At 37.1% G+C, this 20,060-nt stretch overlaps 1 protein-coding gene across 20 annotated transcripts in view; it reads left to right on the top strand.

Moving 5' to 3' along the window:
• Positions 1-20,060, top strand: part of LOC129652658 (disks large 1 tumor suppressor protein-like) — a 690,295-nt gene that overhangs the window by 4,203 nt on the left and 666,032 nt on the right. For 16 of the 20 annotated variants that reach the window (XR_008714656.1, XR_008714659.1, XR_008714665.1 and 13 more), the window contains one exon: positions 14,100-14,231. Coding sequence is in view for 10 of the 20 variants with exons in the window: in XM_055581514.1 (XP_055437489.1) it covers positions 14,100-14,231 (132 nt within the window). In the remaining 10 variants the exon portion in view is untranslated. The other 4 variants (XR_008714661.1, XR_008714657.1, XR_008714662.1 and 1 more) reach the window with 4 other exon arrangements.

The following is a 20,060-nucleotide window of genomic DNA, read 5'->3' as shown; positions in this document are numbered from 1 at the left end:
TAGAGATTGTTCTTTTTAAAGGAAGTTGAAGAATGTTGTGTAATTGGAATCCCCAGAGATGATATTGCCATGTAGCATGCCATGTATCATTCTTGAAATTGAGATTGTTGTTTCCTGGGCTTACACTCTTTCCTATTGGTTGACTGTATACTTCATAAAAGTGTCATTTCTGTTTTTCTTCTTTCCCCTCCTCCTGGGAAGGAAACTTATAACTCTTAAGTTTATTGTTTCCTTAGTTAAAGTTTTCTTACTTGTTTCCTGCACTTTGTGGCTTAACTTTGTTTTTGTAGGATCTCACTATTTTATATTTGCCTTTCATTATCTGGGTATGGACTTCCCTGGTAGTTCAGTGGTAAAGAATCTGCCTGCCAATGCCAGAGACGGGGGTTTGATCCCTGGGTCAGGAATATCCCTTGGAGAAGGAAATGACAACCCACTCCAGGATTCTTGCCTGGGAAAGCCCATGGACAGAGGAGCCTGGTGGGCTACAGTCCATGGGGTCGCAAAAGAGTTGGACATGACTTAGCAACTAAACAACAATGATAATATGGGCATACTCTTTTTCTATCTCTAGCTTTTCTTCAATTATTAAAATAATTTCATTTGATTCTCTAAAAAGGGGAAAATATGTAACTAAATTTATTGGCTGTGAGTAGCTATTTTATCCCTTTTGTATATACTTCACCAAGTTTTTGTTTGGATTTTTGTGTTTGCCATACCAGGGTTATTATCCAGATGATTTATTCCATTTCAGAAAAACTTGTTTTTTCTTTTTCCAAGCTAGTAGAATTCAAGAATTAAGCCCCAAATCTTCCCAGAGAGGGATGGGAAAAGGCAGTTTTCAGACTTTTGTAATTTCTGTAAATTAAAATAAGATAACTTCCTAAAGATTTTCTTAAATTTGAAATCCTTCAAAAGGGTCATCTTGACCTTGGTTAAAAGAGTTATTAAAAGTCATGAAGCCACAGACTCCTGATGTTGGAAAATAATTATCAATCCAGGAGGCATCTTGGAATGATAAGAGATCATTCTGGAGAGAAAAATAGAAGAATATTCTTTGTATTAAAGTACTCATTGAGAGTATGTTATGAAGCAAACAGTAGGCATCATTCTAAAATTATTGTTAATTGAATTTATTTTGTAGTTCTTATGTATAGGGAAAGTTGCAAATGATATGCTAATAAATTGATAATATACACTATTTGAACTGTTAGGTTTTTGGGAAACTGTCCAAGTGCTCCATTCATGATAGAATATTTGATCTTTCTTTTAGGCCTTTGATTGGTTACATCTTTGGATAGAAAAGTCTAGTCAATGAGAAGATGTACACAAAATATTGGACTTTTAAAACATTGAATTCACATGTTTCACTCATTTATGCCTTTGCCAAACAATTAATTCCTCACTCTTCTATAACAATACATTCCGTAAACTGTAAGAATGTTCTTTCCTCTTTCTTAATTATATACTCTCATTATATTCTCTTATTTCTTAATATTTACCATGTAGCCACACAAGTGGCTACAAAACAGATATGTTTTTAGTATAATGCTGAGGTGCATAAAATCTTTTTTTTTTTTTTTTTAAACTGGGGCAAGAGGACGTGTCCCCCAGCTATAATTCCTGCTCAGGAATTTGTAGCAGTCAAGGCACGAGGGCTCTGTATCCTCAATGTAGGTTGCTTTGTCAGCAAAGGATCATGAGTTTTACCGCAGTCATTCTGAATTCCAGGTAGTAAGCTTTCTGCATAGGTTTAGTTTTTAGTTTTTCAAAGCTATTTCAAGAATTATGGCCCAGTCACCTCCATTATGAAACATTTCTCCTGACCTCATTTGTTTTAGGATTGAAGATTCAAGTGGAAATGATGTATTATAAAGTAGAAAATCCTGTGAAAATAAATTATTAAGTTAAAACTTCCAAAGATTATGAGTAAGATTGTGTATCTTATTTCTCCTGATGGCACATCTTACCAGCCATTAAGGCCCTAGGTCTGTTAGCACAAGGCTCTGAGGGGTCTGTAGAGTATCTGTCATTTTGAAGAGCTGTGACATCTTTCTCATTAAATGTGTGGTGAGACCTGAAATAAGCCTGTTAAGTCGTGTTCTATTTAAAATTCCATATAGATAATAAACTAAAAATTTATTTTAGAAGGTAAACTTGTGTACATATTTAAGGAAATAGCTTTCCTTCCATTTAATTATTCAATCATTTATCCATTCAACGGAGATTTATTGAGTGCCTGTTAATAGGCACAGGCACTGTGCTAGGTGTATGTTTTGCAGTGGCAAACAGTATTCAGTCTGACTTTATGATGCTTAAAATTTATTAGGGGACAGATAGGGAAAGAGGCAATTTCAGTGTTGTGTTTCATGTTCATTTCTTTGAACCATGTCCTCCATCATCATCAGTTGCAGTGATGTGGGAGAAACCTAGACCTGGCTCAGAAGACCTGGCTTCCAGAAGAAGGGACAAGATTAGATAATCATTGACCAGGACTCTTATTCTGTAGATTTAGGTGTGTAAGAAATATCTTCATTTTCCACAGTTCAGCTTTGTTTCTGACTTGTAATTCCTAAGTTATGGGCAGAATCACTCCAATCCATTTTGAGGTTTTCTGTCTTTCCTGGGGTTATGGTAGGGCTCCATCTGGCACGGGGTCTACTCTGGTCATTGATCATCTGAGTGTAACAGTTTACCTCTGAGTCATGAGTTGTTTTGTCTAGATAGTTCTTTCTTGTCTAGCTACAATTGCTACTTCCAAGACATGGATTTAACATTCCCCACCCCTCCCCAGCCCCCACAGAATTTCTGTGTTTCTGTTTGCCTAGCTGCATAATGTTGCTTTTCCTCTCTGGGGTCTTTCTGCCTCTCAGGCAGTGCTGCCAGGAAATAGCCTAGACACCTGCGGCCTTGGGTTCCAAAAACTTCTCTTAGTTTTCAGCTGAGAAAATCTTTTCCTAGACTGGGGAGGGGCTGGAAGATGTTCCTCTCTCTGCATGTACCTGAGAATCTCTCTTTGATCTTTGAAACAAACTCTTTTATTCAGAGGGTTTAGGCTTTTGGAAAGCAAAACTGGAATAACTAAAATTCCTTCAATTTTCTGTCCTAGTACATACCTCTCCTGAGGCAATACAATAAAAAATCAGTTACCAGCTTGAAGGAAAAGAAAGGAAATGGGAACATGTAGAGAGAGAAAAAACTAAGATCTCAAAGTACCAATCTCCCATGTGTGCTTCTTCACATGCCTTCTTATGACAGTGCCACCAGGTGACCTTGTGAAAATCATATAATCTTTCTGAACTTCAGTTTCCTTTTCTGAAACAACATTAGTAATACATTGTTTCTTTTCCTCATCAAATAAGATAATGTATATGAACTTTATTTTTATAAAATAAAGTTAGTGATAGAATTAGGACAGGAAGTTTATCCATTGTTCTTTGCACTGTATGAGTGCGGTGTTCTTAGATCCACTGAATGGTGTCATGGTGCAGGGGAGGAGAGCCCTGGGAGTGGAGGAGAGCCCTGGGAGTGGAGAGCCCTGGGATGGAATCCTACCTTTTCCATCAGCTGGATATGTTATCTAAAAATCAACAGGTTGAGCTTCAAACTTCTCATCTTAAGTTATAACTGCCACAAATAATACCCAAGGGGCTTCCCAGATGATGCAGTGGTAAAGACTCTGTCTGTCAATGCAGAGATGCAAGCAACATGGATTTGATCACTGGGTTGGGACGATCCCCTGAAAAAGGAAATGGCAGCTCACTCCAGTGTTTTTGCCTGGAAAATTCCATGGACAGAGGAGCCTGGGGAGCTGCAGTTCATGGGGTCGCAAAGTCAGACATGACTGAGCAACTGAACACACACATAGTAATACTCAACTCTTAGGATTCTTGAGATAATCAAATAAAGATACCTAGCCCATGTGAAAATTGTTTTGAGAATAGGGAAGTGCTACAGATGCTTTTTTGAATTGCATCCAAGTACTGCATTTTGGACTCTCTTATTGACCATGATGGCTACTCCATTTCTTCTAAGGGATTCCTGCTCACGGTAGTAGATATAATGGTCATCTGAGTTAAATTCACCCATTCCAGTCCATTTTAGTTCATTGATTTCTAGAATGTTGATGTTCACTCTTGCCTTCTCCTGTTTGACCACTTCCAATTTGCCTTGATTCATGGACCTAACATTCCAGGTTCGTATGCAATATTGTTCTTTACAGCATCGGACCTTGCTTCTATCACCAGTCACATCCACAACTGGGTATTGTTTTTGCTTTGGCTTCATCCCTTCATTCTTTCTGAAGTTATTTTTCCACTGATCCCCTGTAGCATATTGGGCACCTACCAACCTGGGGAGTTCCTCTTTCAGTATCCTATCATTTTGCCTTTTCATACTGTTCATGGGGTTCTCAAGGCAAGAATACTGAAGTGGTTTGCCATTCCCTTCTCCAGTGGACCACATTCTGTCAGACCTCTCCACCATGACCCGTCCACCTTGGGTGGCCCCCCATGGCATGGCTTAGTTTCATTGAGTTAGACAAGGCTGTGGCCTATGTGATCAGATTGGCTAGTTTTCTGTGATTATGGTTTCAGTGTGTCTGCCCTCTGATGTCTCTCGCAACACCTACCATCTTACTTGGGTTTCTCTTACCTTGGACCTGGGGTGTCTCTTCACAGCTGCTCCAGCAAAGCGCAGCTGTTGCTCCTTACCTTGGGCGAGTCGCCCATCCTGACCTTGAACATGGAGTAGCTCCTCTCGGCCTTCATGTGCCTGCACAGCTGCCACTCCTTGGACATGGAGTTGCTCCTCTCAGCTGTCGCCCCTGACCTCAGATGTGGGGTAGCTCCTCTGTTCATTTCCAAGGCAAACCATTCAATATCACGGTAATCCAAGCCTATGCCCCAAACAGTAACTCTGAAGAAGCTGAAGTTGAACTGTTCTATGAAGACCTAGAAGACCTTTTAGAACTAACACCCAAAAAAGATGTCCTTTTCATTATAGGGGACTGGAATACAAAAGTAGGAAGTCAAGAAACACCTGGAGTAATAGGCAAATTTGGCCTTGGAATATGGAATGAAGCAGGGCAAAGGCTAATAGAGTTTTGCCAAGAGAACACACTGATCATAGCAAATACCCTCTTCCAACAACACAAGAGAAAACTCTACACATGGACATCACCAGATGGTCAATACTGAAATCAGATTGATTATATTCTTTGCAGCCAAAGATGGAGAAGCTCTATACAGTCTGCAAAAACAAGACTGGGAGCTGACTGTTGCTTAGATCATGAACTCCTTATTGCCAAATTCAGACTCAAATTAAGGAAAGTAGGGAAAACCACTAGACCATTCAGGTATGACCTAAATCAAATCCCTTATGATTATACAGTGGAAATGAGAAATAGATTTAAGGGACTAGATCTGATAGAGTGCCTGATGAACTATGGACTGAGGTTCGTGACATTGTACAGGAGACAGGGATCAAGACCATCCCCATGGAAAAGAAATGCAAAAAAGCAAAATGGCTGTCTGAGGAGGCCTTACAAATAGCTGTGAAAAGAAGAGAAGCGAAAAACAATACCCAGTTGTGGATGTGACTGGTGATAGACGCAAGGTCCAATGCTGTAAAGAGCAATATTGCATAGGAACCTGGAATGTTAGGTCCATGAATCAAGGCAAATTGGAAGTGGTCAAACAGGAGATGGCAAGAGTGAACATCAACATTCTAGAAGGAGAAAAGGAAAGATATAAGCATCTGAATGCAGAGTTCCAAAGAATAGCAAGAAGAGATAAGAAAGCCTTCCTCAGTGATCAATGCAAAGAAATAGAGGAAAACAACAGAATGGGAAAGACTAGAGATCTCTTCAAGAAAATTAGAGATACCAAGGGAACATTTCATGCAAAGATGGGCTCGATAAAGGACAGAAATGGTATGGGCCTAACAGAAGCAGAAGATATTAAGAAGAGGTGGCAAGAATACACAGAAGAACTGTACAAGAAAGATCTTCACGACCCAGATAATCACGATGCTGTGATCACTCACCTAGAGCCAGACATCCTGGAATGTGAAGTCAAGTGGGCCTTAGAAAGCATCACTATGAACAAAGCTAGTGGGGGTGATGGAATTCCAGTTGAGCTATTTCAAATCCTGAAAGATGATCCTGTGAAAGTGCCAGCAAATTTGGAAAACTCAGCAGTGGCCACAGGACTGGAAAAGGTCAGTTTTCATTCCAATCCCAAAGAAAGGCAATGCCAAAGAATGCTCAAACCACTGCACAATTGCACTCATCTCACACGCTAGTAAAGTAATGCTCAAAATTCTCCAAGCCAGGCTTCAGCAATATGTGAAGCGTGAACTTCCAGATGTTCAAGCTGGTTTTAGAAAAGGCAGAGGAACCCGAGATCAAATTGCCAACATCTGCTGGATCATAGAAAAAGCAAGAGAGTTCCAGAAAAACATCTATTTCTGCTTTATTGACTATGCCAAAGCTTTTGACTGTGTGGATCACAATAAACTGTGGAAAATTCTGAAAGAGATGAGAATACCAGACCACCTGACTTGCCTCTTGAGGAACCTATATGCAGGTCAGGAAGCAACAGTTAGAACTGGACATGGAACAACAGACTGGTTCCAAATAGGAAAAGGAGTATGTCAAGGCTGTATATTGTCACCCTGCTTATTTAACTTACATGGAGAGTACATCATGAGATACTCTGGGCTGAAGAAGCACAAGCTGGAATCAAGATTGCCGGGAGAAATATCAATAACCTCAGGTATGCAGATGACACCACCCTTATGGCAGAAAGTGAAGAGGAACTAAAAAGCCTCTTGATGAAAGTGAAAGAGGAAAGTGAAGAAGTTGACTTAAAGCTCAACATTCAGAAAACTAAGATCATGGCATCTCGTCCCATCACTTCATGGGAAATAGATGGGGAGACAGTGACAGACTTAATTTTTGGCGGGGGGTGGGGGAGGGGGCTCCAAAATCACTGCAGATGGTGATTGCAGCCATGAAATTAAAAGACGCTTACTCCTTGGAAGGAAAGTTATGACCAACCTAGATAGCATATTCAGAAGCAGAGACATTACTTTGCCAACAAAGGTCTGTCTAGTCAAGGCTATGGTTTTTCCAGTGGCCATTATGGATGTGAGAATTGGACTGTGAAGAAAGCGGAGTGCCGAAGAATTGATGCTTTTGACCTGTGGTGTTGGAGAAGACTCTTGAGAGTCCCTTGGACTGCAAGGAGATCCAACCAGTCCATCCTAAAGGAGATCAGTCCTGGGTGTTCATTGGAAGGACTGATGCTGAAGCTGAAACTCCAATACTTTGGCCACCTCCTGCAAAGAGCTGACTCATTTGAAAAGATCCTGATGCTGGGAGGGATTGGGGGCCAGAGGAGAAGGGAACGACAGAGGATGAGATGGCTGGATGGCATCACTGACTCGATGGGCATGAGTTTGGGTAAACTCCAGGAGTCAGTGATGGACAGGGAGGCCTGGCGTGCTGTGATTCATGGGATTGCAAAGAGTTGTGCAAAGAGTTGGACACAACTGAGCAACTGAACTGACTGACAGATGCTTAGCAGGATACCTTTTCTTTTTGTTACAAGGAAGAGGAAAACTGTGTTCAGAGTCAGAATCTCTTTCCATCAGTTGTCTGAGTCCAGCTCCTGGTCAGCTCCTGGAATAAGCCTGCCCAGATGTGGCAGGTACACATCTGGTTACAGCAAAGAAGTGCCACAATATGCTTTCTACTTTTTGATAGACTAGGATGATGTTCTTATGAGTTATTTCTTCTCTTTCAATGTTACTAATTTAAACCATTCAATATTTACTAAATGATTGCAGTATTTTGATCTGCATTAAGTCTGGCCATACATTTTCCCCACAATTTAAGCTCCAAGTTTTTTCTTTTTTTTTTTTTTCATCTTTTTTTCCCCTAGTGTGTTACAACTGGAACAAGGCATTTTTTAGTATTCCGCTGAAGATGCAGTTTGCTGTCTTTTCTATTTGTTACTATTTTAAGCATATACTTTTCTCATTTTCTCTTCAGTAATTCTATAGAAAAGCTGAAAGAATGACTTATCTGAAAGGTGGCAACATAAATTCACCATTTTAGTTTAATACCTTTTTGTGGCAGTAGGGGAGAGTCTCATCAATAGATGCCTGTTGAAGTATATTTAAAAAGTTTAAGGGGGAGAAGTAAAGTATAATTACAGAAAATTACAGAAAAAAGGACAATTACAGGAAAAAGAAATACTGTGATCCTTTCCCAGTAAGTTGAATTTCAGTATGGCATAATACTTAAAAGTATGGGCTTTGGTGCCAGATGGACCATGGTTTGCGTCGTGGTTCCAGCACTTACTGGTTGTGTCACCTTGGAAGAAATGAAGTTACTTCATTTCTCAGTTTGTTTCCTCATTTGAGGAATGTGTATTTCTTGGGGTACTTGGGAGGATTAAATAAAGTGATCTATGCAGAATACTTAGCATTACTCAACAGCTAATTTTATTAGTTATAAAATGATACCTTTGTTTTTATCACCTTGGGCTTTATATTTTAATATTAAAGCATCTTTTTAAAGGCCTAGTATCAGCATAACTTTTATGTTGGCATTCATCATTTTAGTGTTTTCACATGAGTCTTCATCATTTTATTATTTTCATATGAGTATTCTTTATATGGGGCTCTTCCCTGGTGGCTCAGTGGTAAAGAATCTGCCTGCCAAGGCAGGAGACTCAAATTCTATCCATGGATTGGGAAGCTGCCTTGGAGAAAGAAATGGCAACCCACTCCCAGTATTCTTGCCTGGGAAATTCCATGGACAGAGGAGCCTGGGGCTATAGTCCATGGCGTTGCAAAGAGTTGGACATAACCTAGCTACCAAAAACAACAACAAATCCTTAATTTACAAAATAACAAAAATGATAATGTTAACAGAATTAAGCATATATAGTTCCCCAAAGAAGAATACACACACACACACACACACACACACATATATATACACATATATACACATGCACTTTTATTTGAGGGCCTTCCCTGGTGGTTCAGTGGTTAAGACTCTAAGCTTTCAGTGCATGGGACACAGGTTCAGTCCTTAGTCAGGGAACTAAAATCCTGTATGCTGCATGGCTTGGCCACAATTTTTTTTTTTCTAATTTTCTGGTCATAATGGCATATAAGTAATGATCAAAAACTGTTCAATGTTGCATATATTCACTTCAGATGGCATGGGGGCGGAAACTGTCATCATTCTTTCTTGTTTCAATTGATAGATAGCATACTGTAGTTAAAATGATCTTTATAAAACTTTAAAAATGGTCATGCTCATCTTTATTAAAGATTTTTCCATGGCTTCTTATTCTTCTTCAGGAAAAGGCCAAACAGTGTGATCTGTATGGTATCAGTTTACTTCTCTGTTCTCTTGGCACCTGGTACCTCATCACAGCATGACCACACTCTATTTTCATCTTTTACTTTGTTTAAATTTTCTACTTAATTATCTTTACCTTCAGACAGAAGACATCCCTGAGAGGGTAGAATATTTATCTTTTTTAGTATTGAGCGACCAAAGTCTAGAGCATCATAAGATAAATATTTGATTAATGAATGAAAGAACTTAGTATCTCTATTAGATTTTAAAGGTAGGACCATTTAAATTTATGTTATAAATATAATTTTATATGAATAAACACATGTAAAAATAGAGATTCAACTTATAACCCTAGATTCTAAAATTTAGTGATAAAATTATGTCTGATTGGTCAAGTTCCCCCCCCCCCCCCTCCATAGAGATATGCTCAACTGTTTCTGGAGGATTAAGGGTGGTACTATGGAGAGAACACTCAGAATCGAAAGCTTTAGGATTATGCTCCAGGTTAGTTATTCAGTAGTTCTGTCATCTTGGGCAAGTCACTTACGAACTTCAGCTTCCTGCCTGTGTATGTGTTAGTCCTCCAGTTGTGTCTGAATCTTTGTGACCCCAGAGATTATAGCCCGCCAGGCTCCTCTGTCCATGGAGTTCTCCAGGCAAGAATACTGGAGTGGGTTGCCATGCCCTTCTCCAGGGGATCTTCTGACTCAGGGATCGAACCTAGGTCTCCTGCATGACAGGCAGATTCTTTACCATCTGAGCCACCAGGGAAGCCCCAGTTTCATGTATAAGAGGCAATATAACTTCTCAGTGGTGGGAATCAGATAATACATGGGAAAGTTCTTTCTAAACTGTGAAAGTGAAAGATGCTCAATTGTGTCTGGCTCTTTGCGAACCCATGGACTATACAGTCTGTGGAATTCTCCAGGCCAGAATACTGGAGTGGGCAGCCTTTCCCTTCTCTAGGGAATCTTTCCAACCCAGGGATTGAACCCAGGTCTCCTGCATTGCAGTCAGATTGTATTTAAAGGAATTTCAAGATTTGAAATGATTTGTGTGTTTAGTTTACCATTTCCTTTATTATACTTAGATCTTAGTTTTCTGAACAATACCATCACATGTTCTATAATTCTTCTTAGTTGTGGCAAATAATTTTATGTTATCTTTTTCCTATCTAAAAATTCATGTTAGCAATACTGCTGTTTCAAATTAAATCACCTGTCCCAAATTATAACTTTTTGGGAATGCTGTTCTTAAACCAAAGACAAAAGAGTTGAACCTTAATTAACAGACATGGGATTACCTATGATTCCAATTATGTAACATTCACTATATCCTTTGGATTGTATTTTCATCTGAAATTTTTATTTTAAAAAATGATTTCCCTGTTATTTTCTTTTGTATCTGCCATCAGGTATTCCAAGTTTAGTTTTGTCCTTTCAGTAGACTCTGGAGTCATATGAATACAGATTTCCTTTAACAGAGAAAATAAGATAATTGAGATCATGTACTGGCAGTTCAGGTGAAAAAATATCTCCATTTATACCTGGTTTAATTTGAACAGCAGTCAAGGTATTAGTCCCAACTTACTTGGGTAATTCTCAACTTTCCACTTTATTCAACATCTGGTTAGGGATCTTTGACTTATACAACAAGATCCTTGTTATCTTTTGTTTTCTTTATTTACCATCTTTGTATAGTTATATAGTTTTCTATTATCTTCACATTCAAGCTTCTGTTAATCAGAAACAAGAATTTAATCAGAAATGGAATTAACACCAGATGGTGATCATTGATGTCAAAAAGAAACTTGAAAAGGCAACCGCAATTCCATCATTAGATGCTGGCATGCGAAAACCTAAGTTGTCTAAGACAGACTTGACCATATTTGACCATTTTTATTATATTCTGCCTTTTTATTTTATGTGTCAGTATTTTGTTGTACAGAAATGAGAGACATAATAAATTCTGTTGGTTTAGAGGCCATCTAGATGCCTTTAATAGTGTCTTCCCTGGGTAGTCATTCAATAAATATGTGTTGAAGGAATTAGTTAAAGTCCCTTTACCTAGTGACTTATATCTGTAGATGTGATTATGGGAATGCTGTCATGGTGTGCTGCAGTCCATGGGGTTGCAAAGAGTCGGACACGACTTAGCAACTGAACAACAGCAACAATAAGAAAGAATGAAAGCAAAGAAGGTGTAGACAGCATTTCAAGGAGTTTTGCTATGGAAGGGAACAGAGAACTGGGGACAGTAGTTAGTTGGAGAGGAATTAAGGGTAAAGGAAAGTTTTTAAAAATCACTGCTCTTACAGTTTTATTTGTATGCTGAAGGGAGGGATTGGAGAGGAAAACAGTTGATGATGAAGCAGTGTAGGCAAAAGAAAATAGGCTTAGGTGCTTAAGTAGAGGAGTTGACATTACAAATATTTTATCCATAGTAACAGGGAAGACAGAATATAGGGGAGCAGCTACAGATAACCTAGTGGATATTAGATTAGGAGATTGTGTAATTTCTCTTCTGATTTTCCACAAAATGGAAAACATGATCATCAGCTGAGGATGGCTGTAGGGGTAGAGAATTGGAACGTTCAGTAGGAAAATATGAATTATTGTTATAATTGATATTTAATCTGTGAAAGTGGTAGATTTGAAGGGGGGAAAGGCTATTAAAATTCAAAGATAGTTGTCTTTGTGGCAATGATTGTGGTAATCATTTCACAATATATACATATATCAAAACTTTCTGTTGTACACCTTAACTATATACAATTTTTATTTGTCAATCTGACCTCAATAAAGCTGGGAGAAAAAGAATGAATCTCAAAGCAGGGAAGTTTTGATGAAGATTCCTCATATGATTAAAAAATACACAATAACAAAAGAAGAGCTCTGGTCAGGTGGAGAAGTACCAGGAATTCCTAAAGAGACTTTTGAAGGAAGTGACACTGACTGAAGGTAAAACTCTTACTGATGACAGAATCTGAGCAAAGGATGAAATTGTGGAAAACCAAGCCTGGCGTGCTGCAGTCCATGGGATCACAAAGAGTTGGACACAACTGAGTGACTGAACAATAATTCCAGTCAGCTTTCATCCAAAATGATACTGATAAGAAACTTCATAATGTGTCTTCTCTATGAAAAGTTTGTATGCTATTAGTTCCTCAGATAGGAACTCCTCAAACAGAACAAATATAAAAATATATAAATCATATAAAGAGGAAAATTATCAATTTAATATATAAGATTATGGTCTGAACTTTGTTGCCACTTTCTTCAGACGCTTTCGAAACATAATTTTATAAAATACAAGTCGATGATGAAAGCAGTTGTTTGTTGGTTAAGATGACTCTTGCCCTTTCTCATAATGCATTTCAGGTCTGAGGAAGTGTTGTATTTTATATTCTCAGTGTACATTCATAAGTATTATTGGTTAAAAATATGTGGCTTGACATTTTTCAAACAGAACTTAATTTTGGAACAACTAAATTGAGTCTTCTCACTTCCAAAAATAATTGTCACCTACTACACACAAAGACACTGCCACTTTGGTGACTTTTTCAGGGATATTTTGTTGTCTGGGCAACTAATACTTTGTCGTGTGGGCGATTCAAGAAGCCATAGTATAACGGTGCGTATTAAGAATGCCTGTAGTATTTGTGTAGGCAAAGTGGTTTGGAAGAAGAGTGACAGTGATTACTTTTAACTGTCAGAGATGGTTTTATGGAATAGAGAGCATTTGTGCGTGTGTGTGTGTGTGTGTGTGTGTGTGTTGGTCGTTCAGTTGTGTCTGACTCTTTGTGACTCCATGGACTGTATTCCACCAGGCTCCCCTGTCTGTGGAGTCCTCCAGGCAGGAATACTGGAGTGGGTTGCCACTTCCTTCTCCAGAGAACGTTTGAGTTAGGTCCAAATTAAGGGAAGATAAGTTTTCAGTTGACTTCTTGATTACTTTCTATGTGCTAGGTATTGTACTAAGCATTTTGTAATTTAATCGTGCTGCCTGTAAGGAAACAAGCTCAGAGAGGTTAAGTAACTTATTGACGGTCACACAGCTAGCAAATAGGTTTCAGACCCAGACCCAGCTAAAAATAAACTCTTTCCAATGTAGCATACTAATTCAAGGAGGAGAGAGGGGTATGGGGGAAGATATTCCAATACAGAGAGCAGGAGGAGCAAAGAAAACTGCACAGGTATAGAAAGTGTGTGTGTGTACATATGTGTGTGTGTGGGGCGGAGTGGAGAGTGAAAGTGAGTAATCCATTGTGGCTTTGGCACTGTGTGTAAATGTGTGAAGGGGGTGAAATAATATATAGTGGGAAATAAAGACTGAAAATATAGCTTGTAAACAGCTTATGGGATGGTGGTCTCAAAAGTTACATTAAGGAATCTGGACATTATGTTGTAGGAGGTCACAAATTTTAAGATAGTTTTCCTGACAGAGTCTTATCTACTGTGTGAATATCAACTGGTAGGCATTCCATATGGACTTTTGCCTTGTTTCATAGTTGCAAATTCTTTTGGAAGACAATAGAAATGAAAGTGGGTTCTTAAAATTGAGTTCATTGTAATTATCAATTTTAAAAGTAGTTTATGGAATTCCTGATTAGTTATTATTCTGTTATGAAATTAGGAATACCATTAGACAATAGTTTTATGTTAGATTACTGTTTTTCTGAGACCATAAGATAGAATTTTAAAATCATGTTTTTCAGATACTGACCGAGCTTTGTCATTACTGGAAGAATACTGCAAAAAATTAAGGAAACCAGAGGAGCAGCAGTTGAAAAATGCTGTTAAAAAGGTGATGGGTATCTTTAAGAGCAGCTTATTCCAAGCTTTGCTAGGTAGGTATTAAAAATTATTCATCATCTTCACAATTAGAATTGGGATTAATTGTTTGAATAATGTTGTCAGAGAACCTGATATTAACCAAATTTGAAACTGAAATATTTTTCTTGTTATCAGGTAGAAGAAAATATTTTTTTTCATTTTCTTATTTCAGCTTATCTTAAAAAAGAACTGCTATAAGATGGAAATAAGTATATATTAATAAAAATAAAAGTATTGAAAGAATGTTTTGTATAGGAAGACAAGTAAACACAGGAAAAAGCTGGAGTAGTTTATTTCAAAAATTGAGGAAAAATGTGCTAGAGAAGGAAGTTGCTTCCTTCTGGAGAAGGACTTGCCTGACACGAACAGTGGTGGGTCACATTCTATTCAACTAGGATTATAGTTCTAGTCTTACGTTCTTCAGACAAAACTTAAAACACTATTTTTCATCTTTTTGCTTCTCTCAAAAAATCTCATGATTCACACTGAAAAATTTATTGATGAAAATTTCAATACTTTGTCAGTTTTTCATGAATTGAGCTACATAATGTTTAACCTTCTGTTTATTCTTGAATTTATGGTTTATTTATGTATATCTTTATACATACATTTTTGCATTTATGCAGATAATTTTTAATTCTTTTTTGAGAATTAAACTAGTAAAGATACAAATACTTCCCCCCAACAAAAGTGACCAACAATTTTAAAAAGGACTCAATTATAGATTCTGCTAAATTTAAACAGTATATTTTAGAGAAATAATTGCGTCTACTAGACATTATTACTACTTTTTCCAGGTTTGATGGTTACTGATATAAAAACTAAAAACATGAATTTATGAGAATTAGTCTTGAAAATATTTTGTGTTTTTATTATAATAAATGTTTATACTTATTGACAAAACTACAACTCTATGGTTTATATTTATGAAACCATTCCTTTTTGAAAAACTGAAAATCACTCTATTAAATAAAAATAATAAAAGCTCTATAGGATTATTTTGTGGATTAATTTCTTTGAAATATTCTTTTATGGCTAGTAAGAATTAATGACACACATAACTATAATCATCTTAGTTGGTATTAAATAAAAACAACTCTAAATGGACTCTTAACGAAATTTAAATAAACCCTGTCATTAGAGAATAGTATTTTAGAGAACATTTTTTAAGCAACAGATTTCTCAGTTAAATATTAATAGTTTTATTAAGACCATTAACTGAATGGCCATACCTCTAAATAGATTTGTATGATGTGCTTAGATAAGATTGGGCTATGTCTTTTGATTGCGTTTTTAAGAACTTTATTTAGGAAGAATATTGTTGATGCTTTAGATAATTCTACCAGAATAATGTATTCATTTGGCAGTGCAGCATCATTACATGAGGAATAAAAAGACGAATGACAAAGAGTTGTATTTTGCCATTGTTTTAAATGAGTGATAGATATCTTGGCAGAAAGCCTATAGAGTAGTTGGAATTTCTCTAATAAAATGAGAGGTCACAGTAATCTGTAAAAAGCTGTTACGTAAGTAATCCTGATGCCCAGCTTTGAATGGATAGATTTGTTTTGGCTGGTCTTTTAAGTCATTTTGGAATAAACCAGACTGCAAAGAATGGAGCAATGCTATACAATGCAACATAATTTTGTATTGAATTTTATTGGTCTCACTGTGCATTTTTTTTTTTAAGGACTCAAAAAGGAAAAACTACATAACCCTGTGTATCCTGAAGGGGATTGTATCTTTATAAAAGGATAAGTAGGGAACCATTGATAAACAGGGCATTATTTATACTGGGTATTTTGCTTTCTGTTTCAACCAACCTCCCTTCCCCTTCTTTTTTGCTGCACATAATGGAAAATAGTGGCTTTAACCCATTATTCTGATAATCAGATAGTATGTTAAAATAATGCCTTGCATGAATCTCAACTGAAGAAAATAGGAGGCACTCATAGTGCAGGAAATCCAATACAAATGTATAGTAGGGTAAAACACTGTTATTGCAGAATGTGCTGTATCATTTACAGGTGACTCGGAAACCAGGCCTTGTCTCAGTAAATGAAAAGCATCACTTTGAAAATAAATAATATCCTTCTTTTGTGAAAAAAGAAAATGCAAACACTAGTCTATCTTAGATGGTATAATCTTTGAGCACAGAATTCTGTCTCCATAGCTTTGATCATTATTATAGTGCGTAAAAGCATTTTATAAATGGGTTCTGTGATAATAGGATGGGGAGTGATAGCAAAGGTATTGTTTTTTTATTTTTAAAATATAACTTTATCTGATTATAAGTATGCTGTGCTTAGTCACTTAGTCGTGTCCGAGGCTTTGTGACCCCAGGGACTGTAGCCTGCCAGGCTCTTCTGTCCGTGGGAATTCTCCAGGCAAGAACTCTGGAGTGGATTGCCATGCCCTCCTCCAGGGGATCTTTCCAACCCAGGGACTGAATCCAGGTTTCCCGCATTGCAGGTGGATTTTTTACTGCCTGAGCCACTAGGGAAGCCTGATTATAAGCATAATATTTGCTAATTATGGAACATTTTCAAAATAAAGTAAAAGAAAATTTCTCTTGTGATAAACAGTGTGAATGATAAACTGTTTGATTAACTTTCTTTTTTCTTGCTTCTTTAGGCCCTGTATTCTGTTTTGATTTTCCATTTACAAATAACTGAAAGTATAAACACAAAGACCTTAATTTTAAAAAGTTAGTAATTAATGTTCATTAATACACAGAAAAATGCCTAAAATAGCAAAGCTGCACACTTCGATGTTAGGCTTAGGGTGACATCTTGTGGAAATACTAAGGAAAATGTTTTCTCCAGTGGATGGTTTTATGATGATTGCACTATTAGCACTTTTCAGAATTTGAATATAAGTGAATTCCACGATATTTTACAACTTAAGTCTCTTCATTTAGCACAGCTAAAGCAGTCAGACTTTCAAGGGACTGTATTAGATTATTTACCCTTTTTTTAGGAGCAAGATGGAATGTTTTTCTTTTTGTACTTCTCTGCCAGATCTACTTTGAAAATTTAACGATCTGTGTTAGCACCATAATTATCTGTACAGACCATTTAAATCATGTAATCGGTTAGTTCATTTTTGAGTTATGTACCACGAAATTTCTTTGCTTTGATACCTTATTGAAAATTGCCTTATTTATTTATTACTTTTATGTACCAGTATGGGCAGAACATGTATGTATATTTAGTACCTTTCAACCCCTTCTAAAATCTTGTTAGCATTGTTTAATCTAATTTTGTTTTCTCTTACTTCACTTCAGTGTTTGAGGGGGAACCTGGGGGGAAGCCTTAGAAGAAAGTGGGCAGTAAAGTGATTGTTTCCTAAAAACTCTGCTGGTAGCATAGCAACATCTTAGAAAAGAACTTATCTTGCTTTATGGTGGCTGAATGTCAGATTTTGTGTTAGAGTAAAATATTTTTTATTTTCATAAACCTAAGTATAGACCATATGGAATTATTAGCAATAGAGGTGACACAGTAGATATACTACATATTGGGATTTATCATCTCCTTCTACCTGTCCCTACCTATTGAAGCCTTCTACCATGTCCCTACCTGTTAGCAGCTTTAACCAGCCCTTTCGTTATGTATCATAGCACTTTGTTCATATTACTATAAAGCACTTGTTATGTTGCCTTATGACAAATTGAGTATATTACTACTCCCTCAATAGAATGTGATAGCTTGAGAGTTGAGGTTATATCTATTTAACATTTGTACCCTCAGTTTGTGGGCTTTAATAATAATATGTCATCAATAAATTTTATTTATCTATTCAACAATTATTTAAAAAGTACCTGTTATGTGTTGCACATTATGCTTGACAATAGGGATATAACACTAAACTATCTGTTCAGTTGCTCAGTAGTGTCTGACTCTTTGCGACCCCATGGATTGAAGGCTTCCCTGTCCATTACCAACTCCTGGAGCCTACTCAAACTTGTGTTCATCACGTCAGTAAACTGTAGAGGAGAGAATAGTCCTTGCCCTTATGGGTGAGAGAAATCAAGTGGAGAAAAGAGATATTAGGTATGTGATTAGTGAGTCATTTAAATATAATAGTGATTAGTATTATAAAATTCATCTGCATGAGAGTTTTATCAGATTTTAGTTCGAGTAAAAAAAAATTGCATTTTTTCTCACTGTAGTAATTCTAACATGTTGGGTTGGCCAAAAAAATTGGGTTTTCCTGTAACAGCTTATGGAAAATCCTAACAAACTTTTTGGTTTGCTATTTATTTCAAAGTAATATCTATTTACAAACATCATGGTTATTCTGGTCTTAATTTGTTTTTGTAATAATTTTTGCCACCTGATCATAAGAAACTGAAATAATTTTTTGTAGATTATAGTGAAATGGTTATATAAATTTGGAACAACTTGACTCGAATCCTCCAAAGCAGAGGTTCTCAGAGTGTGGTTCTTGGATCAGCAGCATCGGCTTCACTTGGGAATTTGGTCAGCATTGCAAATTCTTGGGCCTCACTCCAGACTTACTGAATTAGAAACTCTGAAAGCAGGGTGCAGCAAATAGTGTTGCAATAAGCCTTCCAGGCTATTCTGAGGCATGCCAAAGTTTGAGAACTTGTGTTCTAAAAAGTTAGATATTTGGCCACTCAAGGAAAGAAATATAGTATGTGAACAGCATTAATAAATTTGGGAAAATATGATGGTGGCATTTCTTCATTCTTGAGTTTTATAAAAATTTAGTTTGATCTGTGTCAAATATAATGAGCCATTATATTATCATTCTGGGATATACAATAGTGTATCTGAAACATTGAAGTGGATTTTTTCCCTTTGGATACTTCATGGTAGTTTCTACCTATGGGACTGTGAATAGAGAACAAATAAGCTACACTGAGATGCTATTGTTGGCACATGCGAAGCTCAGTTCAGCTCAGTTGCTCAATTGTGTCTGACTCTTCGTGACCCCATGGACTGCAGCATGCCAGGCTTCCGTGTCTATCACCAACTCCCGGAGCTTACTCAAACTCATGTCCATCCAGTTGGTGATGCCATCCAACCATCTCATCCTCTGTCGTCCCTTTCTCCTCCCACCTTCAGTCTTTCCCAGCATCAGGATCTTTTCAGATGAGTCAGTTCATTGCATCAGGTGGCCAAAGTATTGGAGCTTCAGCTTCTAGACAGCATATTAAAAAGCAGGGACATTACTTTGCCAACAAAGGTCTGTCTAGTCAAAGCTGTGGTTTTTCCAGTAGTTGTGTATGGACGTGAGAGTTGGACTGTAAAGAAAGCTGAGCACTGAAGAATTGATGCTTTGAACTGTGGTGTTGGAGAAGACTGTTGAGAGTTCCTTGGACTGCAAGGAGGGTGAATGTTAGGTTCTTAAATACTGAGATCTACTCTGTTCTTGTTAATTTGTTTACAATACCCATTTCAGTAGAAAGAATGCAGGTATTTCAGTTATTACAATTTAGTAATAATAATTAACAAGGTATTTATGAGGTATTTACCTCCTTACATGGACATGTGCAGGTGGATATTATTAAAAACCAAATTCCTACCCTTGAGGATGTTAAGGTCAGTTAGGAAGGTAATATTCACATATATACTAACAAGTATTACGTAGAATATAACCGAGGCTTAAACTCTGGAGCTTAGACCAAAGTGCTGTAGGAGTCCAAAGAAGCATGGATTCATTGTAGATTGGTGTTACTGGGGAAGATTTGTTTTTACAAGATGTAAACTTGAGCTGGATCTTGTCAATGACAGGATTTGGGTGAGAAGAGAGGATAGAAAAGGACATTTTTTCCTCATCCATTTATCTAATCATCCATGTATCCATTTGTTCAT

The sequence above is a fragment of the Bubalus kerabau genome, chromosome 5 (genome assembly GCF_029407905.1).
Source record: "Bubalus kerabau isolate K-KA32 ecotype Philippines breed swamp buffalo chromosome 5, PCC_UOA_SB_1v2, whole genome shotgun sequence".
Classification (NCBI taxonomy): Eukaryota; Metazoa; Chordata; class Mammalia; order Artiodactyla; family Bovidae; genus Bubalus; species Bubalus kerabau.
Note: the sequence above shows the minus strand (reverse complement) of the source record. Positions and strands in the feature narration are given on the sequence as shown.